We start from the raw sequence: 22,606 nt of genomic DNA on the forward strand, positions 1-22,606 counted from the left end.
AATTTATTTTATTCTTGACTTATTCATGAACAAATGAAAATATACACCAATATTTGAAGTTGAATAAAGAGTAATAAGTTGGGCAACCCTTATTGATTTTTTTTTTTTTTTTTTTTTATAAAAATATATTTAGTAACTAATTTAAGTTTTTTCCTCTAAAATTTAAAATTAATAACAAATATTGAAACTAAGATATAATATATTAATATAGCTAAAATGATGTGTTATCTTTCCCTTATAACATTTTTTTGAATATTTATTGCTTTAGTCTTAAATTATAAGAAAGTAATTAATTTATTTCATGATATATATTTTTTTGTTTAAATATCATTTGATATAATTTAATTTGAGTACTTTTTTTTTTTTTTTAAATAAGTTTTACAAGTACATATTTTTTTTAAGTGTGTGAAAACCTCACGTAATGGACCAAAATAGACAATATATACGGTAGAGAATTTGGACATTTAGTTCATATTTGAAAACCGTGAGGTCCGTTTTAAAATGAGATAGTAGAGTCCAGCTTGCTTAAAATTCTATTTTAAACTTGCTTAAAACTCCCTCCAACGAGCACAAACTACCATAAAATAAAACCCTCGCACACTCATGTTGAAGAGACAATTATCTCACTTGCAAACATATCTGGGCGGGATTAAATATATGACGGGGTTACCCGATATTGTAATACTCACACTCATGTTGAAGAGACAATTATCTCACTTGCAAACATATCTAGGCGGGATTAAATATATGACGGGGTTACCCAATATTGTAATAATCATTGATCAACAAGAAGAATATCGGGCTCTTTAAGAATGTATCACGTTGGGAATTCCAACTATTTGTTTAATTGATACAAATTGTGACCCGAATCTCGCAGATATTTCGATTCCAGCGAATGATGATGCTATAGCTTCAATCCGATTGATTCTTAACAAATTAGTATTTGCATAATTTTGGTACATTACCTCCGTGTAGGTCGTTACAAACTTCGAGGGACAAATCAAGCAAATCACTAATGACGACATCACAACTTGAGACCATGACACATGCGATGTAGAATATAATGTTTTTAATTTAAATGATGAAGATTATGTTTTAAGAAGTTTAAATGAAGTATATTTCCGCCTGGAGTGTTTTAATAAGGTTATTTAAAGTTCATTACAAAAGGGTCATCCTCTTTGTGACGGCACAAAATTATCTGGCGCACAACCATTTGAGGTAAGTTACCAATGTAGTCCCTCATTCCCTTTCAAGATGGGTTTACGAAGTCCCACCTTGACCCTTAAGCCATTTCTTCAAAAGATAAGTCCACCTCGGCCCTTGCCAAATTACAAAAGGGACATCCTCTTTGTGACGGCACAAATTATCTGGCGCACAACCCTTTGAGCTAAATTACCTATGTAGGAAGTAGCACCTCGGCCCTTAAGCCATTTCTTCACACGATAATAACTGCCTCAATGCGACGTCCTATTTGAAATTGGTGAAGCTCAACGATATGAATACGACAATGACACTACTAGAAAGTAATTGTGAATCTTGTTCATCCCTAGGTCATGGGCAAGTAATTAGGATTTTTGGACATCTATGCAGCAAGTTTTGGACTCTCATCCTCTAAGACTATCTCGACTAGTTTCTTGGCCTATTATGATTTTGGGGATCATTACCGTCTATACCTATAATAGAGACCTACAATTCTAAGATAGTCGGTCTATAGAAAATGTTCTAACCCAGATCAATATAAAATCATCATCATAGTTTTAGTTCTACTATATAAAATCATCATAGTTTTAGTTCTACTCTTAACTCAATACAACCATGCATGCTGAACTGAACAAACTCTTAAAAGTGGTAACATTCATCACATATCACATTCTCAAGAAATGGAGGAGAAAGAAGGTTTATGAAACTCCATCTTACAAGCTTTAACTTGATTACAATTATTACTTAGAGATCCTTCTGAAGGGACCTCTTTCTTTTGCATTCCATTATTTAGTTCTTCACCTTGATGTGTAGCTTATCTGAGAAACAAATACAAATACAAAATCAATGAATTAATTATTAAAAGAAAATAAAAATGATGAGAATAAAATGATTTAAAAAGGAAGAGAGCATACCAGCGGCTTCTTTCTCACCACAATCTTCATCGCACTTAACTTCACAGAAGCTTTGGCCATTGCCCTTCTCAAGGCATTCCTTCTCGCACTTTTCGTAGCATAACCTATACTTGGCTTCAAATTTAGCCTCATATTTGGCCTCCTTCACGCTTTCAGTGGCACTCGAAACCTGCAATGCAGCCATCACCACGATGCACACCAACAACACTGCAATCATTTTCTTTGCCATTTTTTTTATGCCTTTTCTTGTGCCTTTACAATGCTTCTTTTTGCGAGTGGATGAATGTTTCAAGCGCTTAGCAACTCTTTTATAAGCTTCTACCAAACCTAAATTTAGATCAATACCCTTATTTTCGGCCATATATTTGGTTCCCTAATACAACAAAAATTGTATGCCATTCATTTATAACAAATACATAACCAACAAAACTTCCCCTCAAATCTCCAAACTTATGTCACCAAATAAATACCAACTCCAAATCTTAGGTATTAGAAATGTAATTCACTCAAAGTATATGAAAACATATATGGGGCTAGTAAGGAACAAGTGAGGACTCTGGACTTGAAAGGGATGGATTGTGGGACTAATAAGGAACAAGTGTTAGCTGAGCCCCGAAGGTTCAGGGCGGAGAGAGTCCCACATTGGTTGGGGAGGAAAACGAAACCCTATTTATAAAGGTGTCGAAAACATATTTTAGATTCATTCTCTAGAATAGTATTAATTTTGTTGCAATTATATAGATTTGAATTAGAAATTAAGAATTTTAAGTTTGAAAAATTTGTGTTTTAGATCCAAAATTAAGTATAAATAGTATTTATCACAATCCAATAAATATAACCATTATATTAGCAGGGCTTGATGTGAATTTTGGACAAATAATTACATCCGGCAGATGTAGACGAGAATTTGAAGAAAAAATAAAATGATAGCAATCTTGAAGTAAATTTAAAAAAAAAAATAGTTCATGTTGGTAGGCATTTTCTTCATTAAGCATATTTATATTCTAAGAACTATTAAATATAAATTCAAAATTTAAGAATTATTAAGCATATTTATATATTCTAATTAAAGTCTAAATTTATTTGGTATAAATACTTAATAAAATTTAAGAATCTATAATTAAAGTGTAAATGAATTATTTAGTCTAATTATAAATATAAACCAATAATCAAAATCCAAACCAACTCCACGTAATTTTGAATTTCAATAATTTTAAATAACAAAACGATAAGACTTGATTTGGAAAGTGGGAAGATAAAAGAGATTCTCAGATCCCAACTAAACTACGCTCGCCCCGACCTCCACGACACAATCAACCTTCTGCCATTCTTCCAGATCCACCGAGAAAAGAATTAGTAACAAAGGAAGAAGAAGGAGGGGAAAACAAGAAGAGAGTTGTATTTTTTCGACGAGCGTAAACCAGCGAAGACACACGTGGACACAATGCAAGGGACGTTATAGCAGAGGAAGAACAAGGCAAGTGTACGGGATACATCACGGTAAGCTCGATAACCTTAGTTTTGGATGTACTTTTGCTGCAACCCAAATATCCATTCGGCTCAAGCCTGCACACGAGGCCGAGATCTGTAAATCGAAAGCCTCCTGCAACCTGCAGCAGCCTAAATTCATGACACGTGACCCGCTTGCAGTAACCCGTGCCTCTACACGACTCGACCTATACATGTGTCAGTACCTCGTTGCGCCATGTTTTGCACCTGCAGCCAGAAATTCCTTCTGCTTACCCGTCTCGGCTTGGCTTCGCGGCTCATAAATCACTCCCTCGGCTCGGTAATGGGAAATTGCCCATTTTTCATTGTTCTGACAATCCCAAAGCTGAAATTGACCTTGTTTAAGGCAATTAAGGTGAGTATAAGGTTCAATTCCTCGATTTAAGTTATGTTGAGTTAAGAAATTTGAGTCACTAACGAAATGAGATGGACATTCTAATAGGAAATGACAACCAGCAATACTTGGAGCAATTTCAAGGGACGAAAAGTAAACGTACTCGAATTTAGGAAAGCACTAGCTAAGGCCAACCAAGTAAGTGGAGTTACTATCGGTTTGGTTATAATTGTATGTTGTATGATAACACGTTCCGTGGCTTCGCATGTGTCATATGCTCATATATTTGAACGGATATGAAATGATATGTGTACGTTATGATATGTTAGTGTTGTGATGTATGCGATGAAATGATATGTTAGTGTTGTGATGTATGCGATGAAATGATATGTTTACGATATGATATGTTATAAGATTTGTTTGAAGACATGCTCGTATTATGATATGTGAGTTTTATGATTTATGATATGATATGTGCATGATATGATTTGATACGTTAGAAGACATAATAAGTTTATGATATAACATATGTTCGACACGAATGATATATAATATGATTGACAGGAAATACGATTGAATTGACATAATGCACAACCCCAACATATACATAGAAGTTATGATAAAATGATATGATATAAAGGAAAATGCTAAAAGAGTTGTTATACATGATAATAAAAGGAAAAAATGTTGGGACCTTAGGCATCATTGTGTGTTCATGCATTGGGGGACGATATCCCTTCTCCTTTTATGATGGTACGGGCACATACATTACAAATTAGGAAAATGATCTTTATGTTCACCATAATGTTGCTATGATGGTCGTTATTCCTAACGAGTGTCCGGCATCAACAACTATTAGAGAATGCTCGCCACACAAAAAAAGGGCCTAGGAGGTGTGCAAATCAACTGGTGGTCCATACTCGCACGTGCGGACCGTGTGTAGAATAGTAAGTACACATCAAATTACCCGCTTAAGATGCCATCTGATATGATAGGTCCCTCTCATGATTGTATGTGCTTGCATCAAACCTCAATAGGGGTCACTTAGTGAGTATTTCTTAAAATACTCAAGTCATGTGGTACTCTTATTTTTCCACGTAAAGACAAAGCAACCCTGTATGGCTAACGGTGACATCACAACCTAAGAGACTGACATATGCATAGGGTAGTTTGCAATATGAATTTAGTAGACTACAGGTTAGTTTGCATTTCCATTTAGTAGCATATAGGTGAGTATAAGGCATTTTTACTTTAGGTTAGTTTCTGTTTTTATTATTTTATTTAAAGGCCTTTTAAGAAACATGTAAGATCAAGGTTATGGTTTTATGATAAAGTTTTGAATGAAATCTTTCTACATAAAACATTTATGATATGTATACAGTAGCGACTTTAAGTTAAGTAGAAATCTAGGGTTGTTACAGATAGAGTACATATGTCGAGATATTTCTTTATCTTTAATAATTGGACTACAATGATCTTTGCATGCATTTAAAAATCAAATTAAAAAGGAAATTTAAAAATCAAGATGTAATGGTCAATTTAAAATATCATGTTCGATTTTTGAAACTTTGAATCTTGGACGGTAACGAAAAAGATAAGAATAACAGTACAATAAATTTTGGGCAATTTAAAATCAAATAACATCATATTTATAAAAGAAATTTAAAACAAATTACAAAATAGCGTTGTTCAAAGTTCATTAATAAACATGGACCAACAAACGAAATACAAATTTAAACAATGTAATAAACCCCAAATTACAGAAAGGGTTGACGCCTCCAAACAATCTCTTTGTGACCGCACAGCTCCCGAACGCTACCCTAGATCAACTAGCAGTAATCAATCACCCAAAAAAATATAATCATATGAGTATAAAATTACTCCGTAATAAACCTACAAAATTACTCAGTAATAAACCTACTTTTTGGGATATGGAGCATGATGTCTAGATCTGGTAGAGATGTATTTGGAAGATATTTGGCAAAGATAGATATATTTGGAAGATATTTCATAAAAAAATAGATATATGGCAGATATTTGGTAAAGATTAGATAAAGATATATTTGTTAGATTATACAAGGTTTAAATCTTTGGAAGCTATATTTAGTAAATTGAAACATATATATAGAGTCAATTATCTGTACTTCTCTTTATTCTTTATATTCTAGTTGTACTGTCTTCAATAATAAAACATTTAGCAAATATTTCCTCTTGTATTTTCTCTCTCCTGTTTTTTTTTTTTAATCTTGATGAGTGTGTGCATTGTTGAGCAATCCTAACAATTGGTATCATAGTTAACAACTGGTATTGATCCTAACAACTAGTATCAGAGAGAGGCGAAATTCACCACGATTTGTAAAGATGAAAAGTTCAAAGATTGGAATTGAAAAGTTTGATGGATTCGATTTTAGTTTCTGGAAGATGCAAATTGAAAATTGTCTGTACCAGAAAGATCTTCATGAACCCTTGTTGGGGGTGAAACCAGATAGTATAACAATGGAGCAGTGGAAGCTCAAGGATCGTCAGGCTTTAGGGTTGATCCGATTGACGCTCTCCAGAAACGTGACGTTCAACATCATCAAAGAGAAGACAATGTCAGATCTATTGAAGGCGTTGAATATGTTACGAGAAATCATCGGCTATGAACAAGGTGTATTTGATGAGGAGACTGTTTAATCTACAAATGTCTGAAGGTGGATCTGTTGCTGGTCATATAAACGAATTCAATATGATTACAAGTCAACTGAGTTCGGTGGAAATTAATTTCGAGAATGAAATTAAAGCATTAATTTTGATGTCATCTTTATCCGAGTCATGGGATACTGTTGTTGCCGCGATCAGCAGTTCACGAGGATCTAATAAACATTAGTTTGATGAAATTCGAGATGTAGTTCTTAGAGAAAGTATTCGTAAACGGGAAGTCGAAGATTCATCAGGCAATGCTCTCATTGTTGATCGAAGGGGAAGAAGTAAATCAAAGGGCCCAATCAATGGGCGATCAAAATCAAGGAACCGAGTAAAATCTCCAAACAAACCAAACGTAAGGTGTTGGTGTTGTGGATAAAAAAGTCACTTTTGGGCAGATTGTACAAAGAGGAAGCAGAATCACAAATCAGAAGATGACGATGATTCGGTAAATTCAGTAGAAAACATTGGGGATGCTTTAATCCTCAGCGTGGACAGTCCGATTGAATCCTGGATTTTAGATTCAAGTGCATCATTTCTTTTGTCTCAAAATAAAGAGTTATTTAGAAATTTCATGGAAATTTCGAGAAGGTGTATCTTGCCGACAACAAACATTTGAAGATGGAAGAAAATGGGGTGTCTGCATAAAAGCTCTGGCAGGAAATCAGTGGACATTAAAGAATGTCAGATATATTCCAGTCTCAAGAAGAACCTAATCTCTATTGGTCAGTTGGATAGCACAGGTTATGCAACAAAGTTTGGGAAGAGTTCATGGAAAATTGTGAAGAGTGCTATGGTGGTAACACATGGCACAAAATTTGGAACCTTATACACTAGTGCAGGGTGTATGAACATAGCTGCAGTTGCTGAGAGTGCTTCGAATTCAAGTCTGTAGCATAATAGATTTGGACATATTAGAGTTAAAGGAATGAAGATGCTGGTTGCGAAAGTAGTTTTGAAAAGTTTGAAATCTATTGATGTGAGTCCTTGTAAGAAATGCGTTATGAGTAAACAGAAACGAGTTAGCTTCACAAAGACTGCCAGAGAATTGAAGAAAGATACCGAGACAATGAAGCAAGTGGGAGTTGAGGTTGAGTTGCTGAAAGATTCACCTAGTGATGTTGTAGCGGATGCTCAAGAAACCCCGGAGACTGTTGCTGAAGAACCAAAAGCGGAGTAAGTGACACCTGAGCAGGTGTTGAAAAGATCTTCTAGAGCCATCAAAGTACCAGATAGGTATGTACTTTCTTTACACTATTGATTGGTGACTGATGAAGGAGAACGAGAGCCCCTTGATGAGATCCTACAGTTGGAGAATACAACTAAGTGAGAGCAAGCCATGGATGATGAGATGTCTAGGCTTCAGAAATGCGTTGCTCTTTCATCTGCTGAGCCTGAGTACGTGGCAATAGTTGAAGCTTGAAAGAAGATGATATGGATGACAGACTATCTAGAAGAATTAGGCAAGAAGCAGCGCGAGAAGATTCTTCAGGTAGATAGTTAGAGTGTCGTGCAGTTGACTAGGAACCCAGTCTATCATTCAAAGACAAAACACAGAAGGCGATACCATTTCATTCAGAGGTTAGTGGAAGATGATGATGTATTTGGAGAAGATAGAGGGTGCAAGGAATCCATCAAATATTTTGTGTTGATGTTGGAACATTGAGGTTGTGCAAAACCTCAAGTGGTATGGTACAGATTGAGAATGAAATTCTTGGTTGACTAGATTAGTCTCTAAGTGGGAGATTGTTGGGGTTGACTAGACCAGTCTCTAATTGGGAGATTGTTGAGGTTGACTGGATCAGTCTCTGGGAGATTGTTGGGATATGGAGCTTGATGCCTAGATTTGGTAGACATATATTTAAAAGATATTTCGTAAAGATCTGATAGAGATATATTTGGAAGATATTTCGTAATGATGTATAGAGATATATATCGTAGATATATGGTAGATATTTGGTAGATATTTGATCAGATATATTTGTTAGATTATATCTTAGGTTTAAATTTTTTGAAGTTATATTTATTAAATTGAAACCATATATATACCCCAGCAGTGCTCTCAAAATGCACTTCTCTTCTGTATTCTATCTTGTTGTACATACCTAAAGTCATCAATGATAAAACTTTTAGCCAATATTCTTCCTTGTATTTTCTCTCTTCTATTCTTTGTGTTCATCTTCATCGAGTGTGTGCTTTGTTGAACGATCCTAACAATTGGTACTAGAGCTAATAACTTGTATCGCTCCTAACAATATATCACATCTTTATTTGAATAAGTTTTCACATGCTTTTCTCTATAGTTCGGGTCTAGGTTCTACAAATACCTAAAACTTATGTGGAGACCTCAAAGTTTCGAGTAGATCGCTTTGTTGTAAAAATCATAACATGATATGTGGAAATGTTCTAACCCAAGTGAATGTAAGACCCTCCTAGCTCTAGTGCCCTACTCTTAACTCAATACAATTAGGCATGCTTTATTAAGGAGATAACACTATCAATCACCTAGAATAAATAACTCTTTCTCTAAGTATACATGCAAGCTCAATATAAACATTCATCAATCCCTTGTAGCATATATCATATTCTCAAAATAATCATGTAAGCTCAACATGAGGATAACATCCATCAATCACCTCAAGCATAAATCATAGCAACCTAACAAAGTATATACACAGCAGAAATATCTCATACAACATGCAATTCAAAAATCTCATACTAAGGGCATTAATTTGCCACAAAAAACATAGCATACTCAACAAACGACTTACCTAATGCCCTAATCATGCATAATCTAACCTATGTCAGGTTATTCTCGAATGTTAGCACATCCAAGTGATCCGTATAAGTATTGTTCAAGGAAATTGTAAATGCTTAATTGGTCATGTGTGCCTCCCCCATGCTTGTTCGGTGCTTCAAATTTCTGAAACTTTTCTCTAGTTGGACCTAATTAAAGTTACAATAGGCTTAACATTGAAATCGGGACGAAAAGCAATCAAACAAAGGTAGAATTGAATGAAAAACCACCTCTCACATAGTTAGGATTTATGCCCTAAAATTTCGTAATTAATTATTTAATTTTTAATAATAATTTTTATTATTTTATTCACAATTTAATATTATCCCTTACATAAAAATTATGTAATATTGAATAGCATATGATTGACCTACAAGAGTATCGTGTTCAAGTAATAACCTAAAGAATTTATAGTATATGGATAAGGTTGAGTACTTTAACCTGCTGACACTATTTATATGACCGCATTTGTGATTTAATCCAAATTGTTCATAGGGAGACATGTGAGTGAAGATGAATGTTCATAGGGAAATAATATTTCACATGATTATATGCGACTCAATTTTAATCTTGGGTAAGTATGAACTCTGGCTTATATGATACCTTGTCCTTTGTTTTGCATGAGTAGAATGACCCTTATAGCCAATTAAATATGTCTACTATTTTGTGGACTTGACCAATTAATAAGTATTTTTAATACTCACCCATTTCAACATATCCTTTTTAAGGTGATTGATACTATGCGTCAAGATAAGGGTGTGCTTAATAGCTTTGTAGCCACATAGGGATGCTGACCTAGGACATCCATATTGTCGACTATGGGTAAACTTCATTAAAGATGTCATAATTTGTAAACAAGTGTATTGAATATTTGTATTGACCATGAAGGATTTAAAATCGATTGAAAATTTTCATTGTATTTTTTTTTATGCACGATTCTCATTTTAAAAATTAAATAACTATTAAGTTTTAGGACATAAATCCTAACATTTTTAGGTCGGTTGATTTTGTAATATTTTATGATGAATCTATGCATTTCTAACCCCACTAAAAAGGTAAAGGCAAGGGCACTGTAATTCTTTTTAGAAATTGAATGGATTCGATCTTATACATAGGTGATGAAGGTAATAAAAAATGAAAGAAGATGAGTTCATCTTTCTTTTATCACTTAGCTTAGGAGCCGTGTGAGATGAAAGTTTCATGCACGATTTTCAATGAGAGAAAGAAGTGAGGAATCCTCTTTTCGACTCTGATTCTCCCACCCTCGTTGTTGCTTTTCTTTATGTTACTTCAAAATAGCTGCTTCAGCTTCAACCACTCGAATTTTCGATATTCCTTTTTATTTCTCACGAATGACATCTTCTTCTGGAAATCCTAGCTATTTTTAAAAATTTCATATTAAATATAAGGTTATTAATGTAATATTGGGGAATCTCATTGTTATTACTCAAACAAGCATGAAACCTATACTTGCATATTCGTCCATCGGTCAAATCGGATATGTAAGTATTGAAATAATTGTTGGAGATTCAAATGGTGGATATACAAGCATGATAACTTATATGGTGTTCTATATCACCATGAATCTAAGAACTTTTGCTTGTATTGTATCATTTGGTCGTACGGAAACTGATAACATTCGAGATTAAGCACGATTATACACAAAAGATCCTCTTTTGGCTCTTTTTTCATAAAACTTCATTAACGAGCATTGTTTCTTTCTACTATTATCTCAAAATAATCATGAAACCAAGATATAACCCCTCCTTTAAGATCTCCTAGGAATATTAATGAACCCGATTATTGAAATTGCTCAAGATAACCGGAACAAAAGGGTCTATTGCTCAAGATAACCTGAACAAAAAGAAGATCGTAGTCACATTTTATTTGTACTTCCCCATCATTTTAGTTATTAATTTGGAATTTTCTAGACATTCTCTTTTACTTATTTTGCAAACTTGATGTATAGTTTAAGATGTTGGAATGTATTATGATACATTATTTTTTTACTTGGTTTTAAGATGATTATGCATGAAGCTTAAAATTCATGAGTATGTGACATGCATATTTTCGTTCTTAAATGATTTTCATTATTTTTGGCATTATAGATCTAGTTAAAAGAATCAAAATAGGCTTAGTATTTATATTAATGTCATATCGACATTTAACTTATTATTTATATAAGATAATTATTTAAAAGTTCATATACTTGCATCTAATGTTGTTTAGTTTAAATTTTTTTAATAAAAGGTTGATTATTTACACAGAGGGATGGAAAAAATTGCAGAAAACCGAACAATTATACAATATCTACCTTATGTAACACATTGGGATTATTTAATTACTAGGTTTACAGAAGCAATAATGATAAATGGTCTAGAACTGTTGGAAAATATTCAAGTACCTAAAATAACTATAAATGGTCCAGGTCCAGACAGCTATATCAGAACACCACTCTCCACAATGGTATGATATTGTCAACTTTGATCATAAGCTCTCATGGTTTTACTTTGGACTTCCCCAAACGGCCTCACTCAAATGGAGATAGTATTCCTTTATTATAAACTCATGATCATTCCCTAAATTAGCTTGCATCATTTAACACGAAGAAGAAGGAGTTGATCCGTATCATCTTGACTAAGTTCTGATTTCTCTATTTTTTTTTTAATAATACTGGGTTGGGTTCTTTTCCTACCCATATCAAATAGAACATGTTTAGCCAAATCTAAGGCTCAAATAAATAATTGTTATAAAAATTGAAAAGTGTTTAAATTAGTAAATAATTTTAAACTATTATTTGTTGCCTTTTTTTTAATTCCTAAATTTACAAATTGTACCATTCATTTATGAATTACTTAAATTTAATTATTATATAAAAAAAATTAAAAAAATTGTGGATAACTTTTGTTTTTGTAAAAGTTTTTTAATTATTAAATATAAAAAAAAAAACTAAAAATGAAAAATTAATTAGTAAAGATTAGCATGGAATATAATGTATTATACGGTTTCTATTCATCGTTGGTTATATATTTTCTAAATTATATTGAACTAAAGGTAACTTATGATTATCAACTAATTAAATACACATAACTAAGGCACAACAATGGATGAAAACAAACTTGCACTACAAGAAAATTGGATACGATAGGTTACGAAAAACGCTATCGTAGACTTTTTATAGCATTTTTCGTTGTCAACTTCCCCCTACTTTTTATAGCGTTTTTCGTTGTCAACTTCTCCCTACTTTTTATAGCGTTTTTCGTTGTCAACTTCTCCCTACTTTTTATAGCGTTTTTGCGTTTTTCGTTGTCAACTTCTCCCTACTTTTTATAGCGTTTTTCGTTGTCAACTTCTCCCTACTTTTTATAGCGTTTTTCGTTGTCAACTTCTCCCTACTTTTTATAGCGTTTTTCGTTGTCAACTTCTCCCTGGCTTATATAACTGTTTCTTTCAAAAATCTCTCTTTCTAAAATCTCTCTCTACCCCTCATTTTCTTCTTTTAAAACCGAGGCTAGAAGCTTGATCATACGTTGCTGAATAAATTGGCTTAGCTCGCTTGTCGTTGGAAAGTGAGTACCGCACAACGGACTAAGCTCGCTTGTCGTTGGAAAGTGAGTACCGCACAACGCTAAAAGTGCGATTGTGTCTATGTTATTAAAACTTTTTTAGTTATAATAAATGCTATTCTATATATAGCTTATATATAATACTAAGAAAAATCTTTTATAACATTTTTATTAAAGCTCTAATAGGAAAATATACTAAAATATTATGTTATCATTAACTTGTAATAGCATTTTTTCAAAGCTATAATATAGTATGCTATAATTATTATAATGCACATTTGATAATAGTACATTTTTTATCGTATAAATTTTTTCTCAACGATATTTTTCAAATATAATTTACTATTTGCTAAATCAACGCACATGAAACAACATTTCATAATACGTTAAATATCTCCTTCTATTCATAATTGAAATTTTACATTACAAAATAAAGTACAAAGAGTATTAGACTTGTTACACTTCCACAATTTTCAAATTAGTTTCTCCCCACCTAAATACAAAATAAATAGAACAAAAACTCATCATCCACCATATGTGACCTACTTAGTTTTTATCATCTTTGATTTGTATAAAATCAAGTCTACCAACCCTAAAGGTATTTGAATAGACATCAATATCTTCCATGTTTCGCCCTTTTATCAATGTCAATGGATAAATTGTTTGGTTGGTACTTGCCAATTAGAGTTTTTAAGGAATCTGCAACATTTGGAAGCACATAAATCAATAATTTAAAGAGAAGTGCAAAAAGACATATTAGTTAGAATGTTTTTTTCTTTTTTTGTTCAAGCTCTTCCTTTGTCAAACACTAAAACGACCAAATTGAAATATCATATAACAGAAAAACAAGGAGGAAGTCCAAAACTTCTTACCTCTAAGTTACCTCTAAGAAGTGATCTATATATGTCATAGTTGTTGCGACATTAAGCAACAAACACAAAAACTCATGATGTTGTATTTGAAAATGAAGAATAATAAAGACTCTAGAATTATTGAAACTGTACTAACTCTTTTCCCTTCATTGACATATTTATTAACTATTACTGAATTTCAAAATAAGTATGGAAAATTCTTACCCCGTAGAGATCAAACAATCAATTATACACAGAAACAAACTATATAGAGAGAGAATTTTCCATGTTGATTGGATTTCAATACCTAATATTCTAAAACAAAGAATCAAATTTGATTTCAATAAAATTTATTGGAGTATTGGAGGCAAAATACCAAAGTAGAGAAATGCTAAAAACTTAGACGACATATTATAGCAAAGGTTTTTTTTCTAAAGAGTGTCTTCTAGTGACTTCACCTTGGAGGGTCTATTTTGAAGGGTTCTAAATAACTATGACTAGTAAGGCCAAGGCCAACCAAAACAAATTATCAACCAAAATCTAGTCTCATGCTATGAAAATGATCCTAAATACGAGTGCACTCGTCTTGAGAAAAAAAAAAGAAAAGAAAAAAAATCTAGTCTTTAAAGGAACTAACTTTTTCTAATGATCTTTTAACTTATCTAAGATCAGTTAAAGAAATCCTCAAAATCAACCTATCAATACACAAATAGCGAAGCAGCCTATCAACACACATCATTCATACTTGTAGGATGTACTTGAAATAACATATGAATTAACAAAGTTTGTGGATGTAATCTTTATGTGGTTCTTCAATTTGGGCATGTATTGATTGAACCAAAACCAAAGCAATGAAAAATAAACATGGTTTCTTGTATTAAGTTTTTGTTTGGTAAATTTAACTCACAAAACTACCTTCAACCTTTTAACACAAACCAACTAACACATCTACCCACCAAACTACATTCAAAGAAATATTCTACCGGTAGAAAAATACACTTAAAAAGTTTGAACCAAAATGAGAAAATGACTAACTTCTCGCATGTCTCCTACCAATGCCACCATCTTGAGATCTTATGCAAATCAAACAACCGAGGGGACATTCTTTCGAACTAATGCTACCAATGTCACGATCTTCTTATGCAAACCAAACAAATTTGAGAAGAAAAAATTGAAGCACGAAATATTTGTGCGCTTTCTTTTCTTTCTAATTGATAGCTTTTTTTTTTAGAATTATACTTTCTGAACTAATCCAAAAATCGTTTGAATACCAAGCGTATAAAAAAAGAATTAGATATCAAACTATGTGCCATAATGAGATAGATATGAGACGGTGTGCCATAATGAGATAGATATGAAACGGTGTGCCAGTAAGGAGATAGATATGAGACGGTGTGCCAGTAAGGAGATAGATATGAGACGGTGTGCCAGTAAGGAGATAGATATGAGACGGTGTGCCAGTAAGGAGATAGATATGAGACGGTGTGCCAGTAAGGATGTTGGCCCCAAAGCAGTTACATTTTTCTAATTCCATGGAAGGAAGAAGGAAAGTCAAATGCTAACACCTCATCTTCAAATGAACTTGTCACAATCGAACTTTTGATAAGAGCAGACTTGCGATTGTGTGGCACTCACTTCTTAACAAGTGAGTTAAGCCAATTTATTCTCGCATCACCTACGGCCAAGCGACGTATGCTCAAGCATCTGATCCCGGTTCAAGAAGAAGGTTTTAGAGATTTTGAAAGAGAGTTTGTAGTAGTGAAAGCTTCATATAATTCGAGCATATAATTCAAAAAAGCAGAGTTTAGATTAACCCAACTAAAAAAAAAAATGTGACCATTAATGAAAATTTTATTGCATTAATTTATAAATGAAAACATTTAAATGACTTAGATCCTTGTTAAGAGCCCTCTTTCTTTTGCATTCCATTATTCAGTTCTTGACTTTGATGTGTAGCTTGTCTGAGAAACAAATACAAATACAAAATCAATTAATTAATTATTAAGAGAAAATAAAAATGATGAGAATAAAATGATTTAAAAAGGAAGAGAGCATACCAGCGGCTTCTTTCTCACCACAATCTTCATCGCACTTAACTTCACAGAAGCTTTGACCATTGCCCTTTTCAAGGCATTCCTTCTCGCACTTTTCATAGCATAACCTATACTTGGCTTCAAATTTAGCCTCATATTTGGCCTCCTTCACACTTTCAGTGGCACTCGAAACCTGCAATGCAGCCACCACCACAATGCACACCAACAACACTGCAATCATCTTCTTCGCCATGTTCTTTTCTGTTTTTTTTTGTGTTTTTTTTTTGCTTTAAAATGTTTTTTTTTTAGAGTGGATGAATGTTTGAAACGTTGAACAAACTCTTTTATAGGCTTCTAATGAAACTAAATTTAGATCATTTTCGCCTAATTGTGTAACTGAACCAGGATTATTAGCCATTCATTTATAACAAATATAAATCAAATCCAAACTTCAAGGATTGAAAGTGTAATTTGTTTAAAAAAAGATTGCAACCGGTGAGTCGATCATTTATACTCATATACTCATTTAAAACTTAAGTGTATGGGGATAGATAATGAAGAAGATAGCTCCTTTGGGTAAGTAGAAATTTAGGATCGTTACATTTTCATTCTACATAAATATTATAAGTATGTCGATCTCTAAATATACTTTTGATATGTTGATCAAAAGTTGCTACCGTGATTCTTTTTATGATCTTAAATTTTTACTTATTTACTATCATTATCATCTATACTCATATACTCATTTAAAACTTTATATAAATATAAATGATATAAATATAAATGATGATAGTCGAAACTTTAAGTTAATATTTATAATCGGAGAATGATCCATTTGAAAAGGTCAAATTTTGATAATGCTTTTTAAGTCAATAGCATCATTCTATTATATAAATTAATAGTGAACTTTATTTAGGGAATTTTTAGAAATTGTTTATGAGTTTTAACGATTAATTAAAAATTAAATTCAAATATGAGGATAAAATATATCGGAATAAAAATTGAATTTAAATCTATACGGTTTAGGGTTATATTATATAAAAACTCTTTTATAAATATACATTATTCTTTCCTGTTTTCAGTATCTAAAAATTTACTCCTAATCTCGTAGTAGTTAATCATTCTGTCACGATCCGAATTTTTAGATTCGTGCGATGAACTTGTAAGAATATAAATAAAAATACGGCAAAAAATTTCGCGTTTAAAATAAAATATTAATACATTTTATTAACAAATCCAAATAAAAGTTCGAATATATTGGATCTGGTAAATAAAATAACTTGAAATATTAAAGTAGTTAAAATACGGTGTGGCTCTGTATGGCACATGATCCAGATCTACATCCATCCTCGATCGATTCGTTTTCGTCCCCTGAAAAACATGAGAAAACTTGAATGAGTAAAAAGACTGAACAAGTAGCCTACTTGTAAGCTTTTAATTATTTCCTTAGAGTGTGTAGGGTACCACAGTCTTTCTTATCATGTTCTTGTTCTTGACCTAAGAACGGAAGTCCATAGGTTTTGCTCTTGAGTTCTAAGTTCTTGTTATGATCTAGTTTTGAGTTCTTAAACTGATTATGATTTAAGGACCTTAGTTCTAAGGTTCTAGTTTCTTAGTCTTGAGAACTTGGATCTTGATCCATATTCTTGACCTTTGTCATTGTCATGAGGTAACATCTTCGGTACTTCAAGATGAATCTAGAGCTCCTCTTAATCATTGTATAGCCTCCTAATTGTTTGAAAACTTAGGACTAATCCTATAGCTTATAACATACCTTAATCATGATACACTAGTAACATTCAAAGTTCCAAGGTGAGCACAAGTCATGTTAGGATTTTTGGAGTTCTAGAAAGATCTTATATCTTTGTTATGGATAGCCTTATTGCTTAACTTATACCCTTTCTTTGCTGAGTTTGTCCACTTGAAACTTCGAATATATCTTCATGTCCTTATAAATAGACACTGCTTAAAAGTCTTAAACTATTTGAAGAATACTTGGATCTTAAAATGCATTAAGGAACCCTAAGAATAATATGGTCATTTTACCCTTAAATCTTGGTTTAGCTTATAAATGTATTCCAGTGACATTGAAATTTTACACATTCCTTATTCTATCTTGAAATAAGGCAAATTATAAAATTTAATTCTTGAACTAAAGTAACTGTTATAAGGCATTTTGGTCATTTTGTATCGTTTCTCGGTTTAACTATCATAATTATCTAATGACTACTAAATTTTATATATACACATAAAATGTCATATTATGCTCAACTTCAAAGTTTTATGGGTAGCGGTGTTAATTTAGTGAGTTATTTTAACGTTATTTGATTTCGAGCAAAATGCTCCGTTCATAACTCACTTGTATTTTTCTTTCATATTCTTTTGATTCCTACTTAATTTAATGTTTATATTAAAATCCAAGGGATTTCTAATACTATTTCTTCACAAAAGTCTAAGATAGAAAACCTTAGAGATAGATTTTATTTCTTTTGGTGAGTTATAGATTAAGTTATGGCCCTCGAAACTTCACTGAAAAACATTATTTTCGTCGAAGAAAAATCCAAAATTTTCTTATTAGTTGGGCTTCCAGGCACCCAATTCCTTCACAGAACTTCTTTATCCTTCCTTTAAGCTTAAAATTAATTTTGGCTACCTATTTTTCTCAAATTTGGAAGCTTATCGGGCAACTCGATAAAGAACTCCTCACCTCTAAACTTCCCCATGGATTCTTCTCCTCTCATTCATACCGAGCTCATGGTATCCTTGGATTTAAACTTAATGGACGGTGGTGGATGAATTTAGAGTTTTCCTCAAATCTTTATTTCCTTGTTCTTTATGTCCCTAGAAAGTGAATGGAACTAGTTTAGATGGACAAATTTTCTTGTAGCGTTCAGCTGGATTTTCACATTTTTCTTCCTGGTTGACCATGGACGGAGTGAGTTATGGACACTTTCAGCTCTCGCTTCCTTTACAAAATTCGTTGGGGAGCTTATTTAGAGCAGGTAGAAATTAGCTTGAACGAAAATGGTTAACTATAGCTCTCAAATTTAGAAAGAATAGGAGGAAGAGAAATCCATAAAGGAATTGCTTCTAAATAACACTCGTTTGAGTAACCTTCAAGGCTTGATTCTTGTTCTAAATGGAACCCGCTGTTTTATACTTTATATAGAAAACTTAGACCAACATTAAAACCTCCAGAATCTTCGTAAATAGTTTATTTACTGGAGTTCTTCATCGGAAATATGTACTCCACACGGGCTTGCTCACCTCAACTTTAAATTTCAACAGTTGGATGTGATGAGTGATGAGGTGTGTCCTCAAGATACTATCAAGATTTGATGAAGATACAAATGTGGGATAGAGAGATATTGTAGATTTAATGCAAACGGCTCACGCTCTCGAATTTTCTAGGTTCAAGCGATGGCAGCTTTGTAAATAAATCCAACTTTAAGGGTATTTTAGTATTTTTCTATTTTATAAATTTTTTATTTGAAAAATCTAAACTTTTTCTAAATCTAAAAATCTTTCATCTCTGGTTGGTCATTTTTATCTTCTTTGAGAACATTGTGTTATGTCATGACTACGTGATGATGTGTTATGACTTATGTTATGCTATGATATGTCATGTACACCATGTTAGCGTGATTGTTTTCAAGACAATGAAATATTGATATGCCAAGAATGTATTCATGAAAATGTTTATGAAAGAACGAATGTACTATATGCATATTATATGATTTAAAGTTATGGGGATTTCATGCATTTTTGTTACGTGCATTCAGATACTTCCCTGTTATGATGAAAACAGATGCATACGTTACGATATTTATGTATGTCATGATATCATACGGGCTTCTTTCCCTCCATGGCTCTAGTAGTGTGAGCGTGTGTTAGCTGAAGGGCAAACCCAAGAGGTACGAATACGTCCACCTAGTGGGTCCATGTGCAAATACGAAGGTCGTGTGTAGAGAACTAGAGTTCATCAAGGTAATGAAATGATTTTATGAAAGAATAGGTCCCACTATGGTTGCTTGTGTATGCATTTTCTAACTCGAATAGTGGAGTCATTTAGTGTATTTCTTAAAATATTCAAGTTATGTGCTATTTTTATTTTCAATTAAAGATACGACGCTCTTTTTTGGTTGACGACTTCACGGTGATGGTCATGAGACCAAAGCTAGGGTTGTATGCATATTGTTTTCTTTCTTAGTCTTAAGGGTAGTTCAGGGTAATTAATTTTATTTCCTTGTGTTATTAAAAATTTGTGTTGATTTATTTTCAGCCACACTATTTTAATTACTTTGTTATGAACATATAAGTTCATGACTTTGTTAGGAAACATTTTAAATGAATTTCTCGCGCATTATAGACATGTATGTATGTAGCGGTGTCCTTAATTCCAATAGAAAATTATTGTGGTTACATGTGCACTTTATTAGTATTTATTTTAACCATCATATCCTTAGTTTCCTTTCATTCAAACGTGGTTTTAGTTTATTTATGTATCATTCTTTTACTCGAACGTCACATGCCTAATAGTTTTTTCTTTGTTTATTTCCTAAACCATGTTTTACTATGAGAGGTTATACTCAAATACGGACTATAATAACTCATGCATAGGATTTAAAATTTGGATTAAGTACTTGCATTTCAACACAAGCTTTTTTAACCTTCCTCAAATTCCTCACTCACTCACATGCTTCCTAAGAAAACTCTCCAAAAGTCACTCAATATAAGATTGCTCCAAGCTAAACCTACTTAACTTTGAAGTAAGTTCTCATGATTCAGATGTTGTTTCAATTTGTTCATATGCCCCTCATATTCTCAAAATCCATCTGTCTCAATTTATTCAAATGCCCCCTTTTACTCGAGAGACACGTTCTAAATAGCTTTCGCCTTACTTCATTCTCAAACCACGTCCTATTGGGAGAATTTCTAAACCACGTCCTAATTCTAAATTCTCAAACAAAGTCCTATTGGAATAATTTGGATTAGAATTTAGAATTTATATATGACACATGTAGGCCCGATATTCCTTGCATTATCTTCTTGTCTTGAAGAGCTTCAAAGAGTTAAAACTTATCCCCACATACCAACACAGTCTTTTTAGTATGTTTTTATCATCATTTACATATTTCCTAAGGAATTACCTCAAGCTAAGTTTACTTAATTTTGAATTTCCTATGATTGAAACCTTGAAAAAAAAAAATGCATATTTTACCTATAACTAGTAACTATAAATTTTTGTAAGCATTCCACCCGGACTCCTTATAGGGTGGACATTAATTTCCTACGAAAAAATAATAATAAAAATAATAGAGCGTTGCTTTAGGCCATTGTAGATAGCCCATGATTTATAGGAATTGATCATTGGCATGCACGTAGAGTGATTGTTGTCTCTACTGGTTAGGGTTGAATTAGATGATTCATATTTTAATTTGGTTGTTGTCACGGTATGTATTAAATTGGTTAGCTACATCTCATTTTGTTCTAAAATTCTTTTCATTCGTATGTTATTTATGACATATAGTAAGGGCTCGAGTACCCAGATTTGAAAAATGAATTATCATGATTTTGAACCTCCCATTCTCCAATGAGAGTACCTGCTATGGGATTATCCTAGTGTTCTAATGATTTTTGTTGCTGCAACTTTAATTTTTTTTTAATTAGAACATTCTTTATTTATGAGGGACCAAGAAGATTGTGAACTAATTATGTTTTCCCTAATAAAGTTTGTAGTATTCGCTTCCAAATATGCATTTTCATTTTAAACCCTTTGATTTAATTGGAAATTAAATTATAAATTTTGTTCTTTTATTTAATCCTATTAAAACATAAAAAATGAAAAATGGATTAAAACAACATAATTTTGTCACGATGGAGTTATGCCAAAGAAAGTTATAAAGGATAATACTCAAATTACATCATTAAAAAAAAAAAAGAAAAGAAAAAGAAACGAGGTTAAGATTATTTTATTATACAAGTGATGATTGACATAAATTTGATTACTCTGGAGAGCTCTTCTTCTCCTGTCCTCCATTACTCAATGGGCTACGGAGCTTATCTATAAAACAAATACAACCATTTAATTCAATAAGAATGTGATAATGGTTTAACGGAAATATGACTCTCAAATAGTATAATATTATTAGTATAATATTGTCACTTTCAATCTAAGCTCTAGTGACTTTATTTTGGGTTTCTCCAAAAAGTCTCGTACTAATGAAGATAGTATTCTTTGATTATAAACTCATGATCATTCCTTAAATTGCCGATGTGAGACTTTTCAAAAGTAGGCCTCTCCTTAATCAAGACTTGACTCTTTTTCTTTTCTTTTGGAGTCTTAGTCATTTTTTACTATGACTTTGAGGTTCGCAATTTTTTACTATTGATCTGACTAATTTTAGGATATGACTCTAATACCATGTTAGATGAACACGACACTCCACAATCGTATGATATTGTCCACTTTGATAATAAGCTCCCATGACTTTGCTTTGGGCTTTCCAAAAGGTTTCATTCCAATAGAAATATTCCCTAGTTAACGGATGTGACTTTCCAACCAAACAATCATAAAGATAGGCAAAGGGAAAAGAAAGAATATTAGCAACTTCCTTTCGCAATCTTCGGTCACATTCAACCAAACAATCATAAAGATAGGCAAAGGGAAAAGAAAGAATACCAGCAACTTCCTTTCGCAATCTTCGGTCACATTTA

At 32.5% G+C, this 22,606-nt stretch overlaps 1 protein-coding gene and 2 long non-coding RNA genes across 3 annotated transcripts; 1 reads left to right on the top strand and 2 right to left on the bottom strand.

Moving 5' to 3' along the window:
* Nucleotides 1-1,855: 1,855 nt before the first annotated feature.
* Nucleotides 1,856-16,143, bottom strand: LOC111488154. Its single transcript, XR_002719170.1, has 3 exons — nt 15,914-16,143; nt 15,746-15,817; nt 1,856-1,943 (listed from the first exon to the last, which is right to left on the bottom strand). It is a non-coding gene; the product is annotated as an uncharacterized LOC111488154 (long non-coding RNA).
* Nucleotides 1,934-2,334, bottom strand: LOC111488152 (major pollen allergen Ole e 6-like). The gene is made up of 2 exons (XM_023135815.1): nt 2,115-2,334; nt 1,934-2,018 (listed from the first exon to the last, which is right to left on the bottom strand). Exons 1-2 carry the CDS (start codon nt 2,329-2,331, stop codon nt 1,990-1,992), a joined length of 246 nt encoding a protein of 81 aa, XP_022991583.1. The 5' UTR covers nt 2,332-2,334; the 3' UTR covers nt 1,934-1,989.
* LOC111488153 lies at nt 5,982-8,790 on the top strand. Its single transcript, XR_002719169.1, has 2 exons — nt 5,982-6,097; nt 8,700-8,790. It is a non-coding gene; the product is annotated as an uncharacterized LOC111488153 (long non-coding RNA).
* Nucleotides 16,144-22,606: the final 6,463 nt, after the last annotated feature.

The sequence above is a fragment of the Cucurbita maxima genome, unplaced genomic scaffold (genome assembly GCF_002738345.1).
Source record: "Cucurbita maxima cultivar Rimu unplaced genomic scaffold, Cmax_1.0 Cma_Scf00013, whole genome shotgun sequence".
NCBI classification, from domain to species: Eukaryota; Viridiplantae; Streptophyta; class Magnoliopsida; order Cucurbitales; family Cucurbitaceae; genus Cucurbita; species Cucurbita maxima.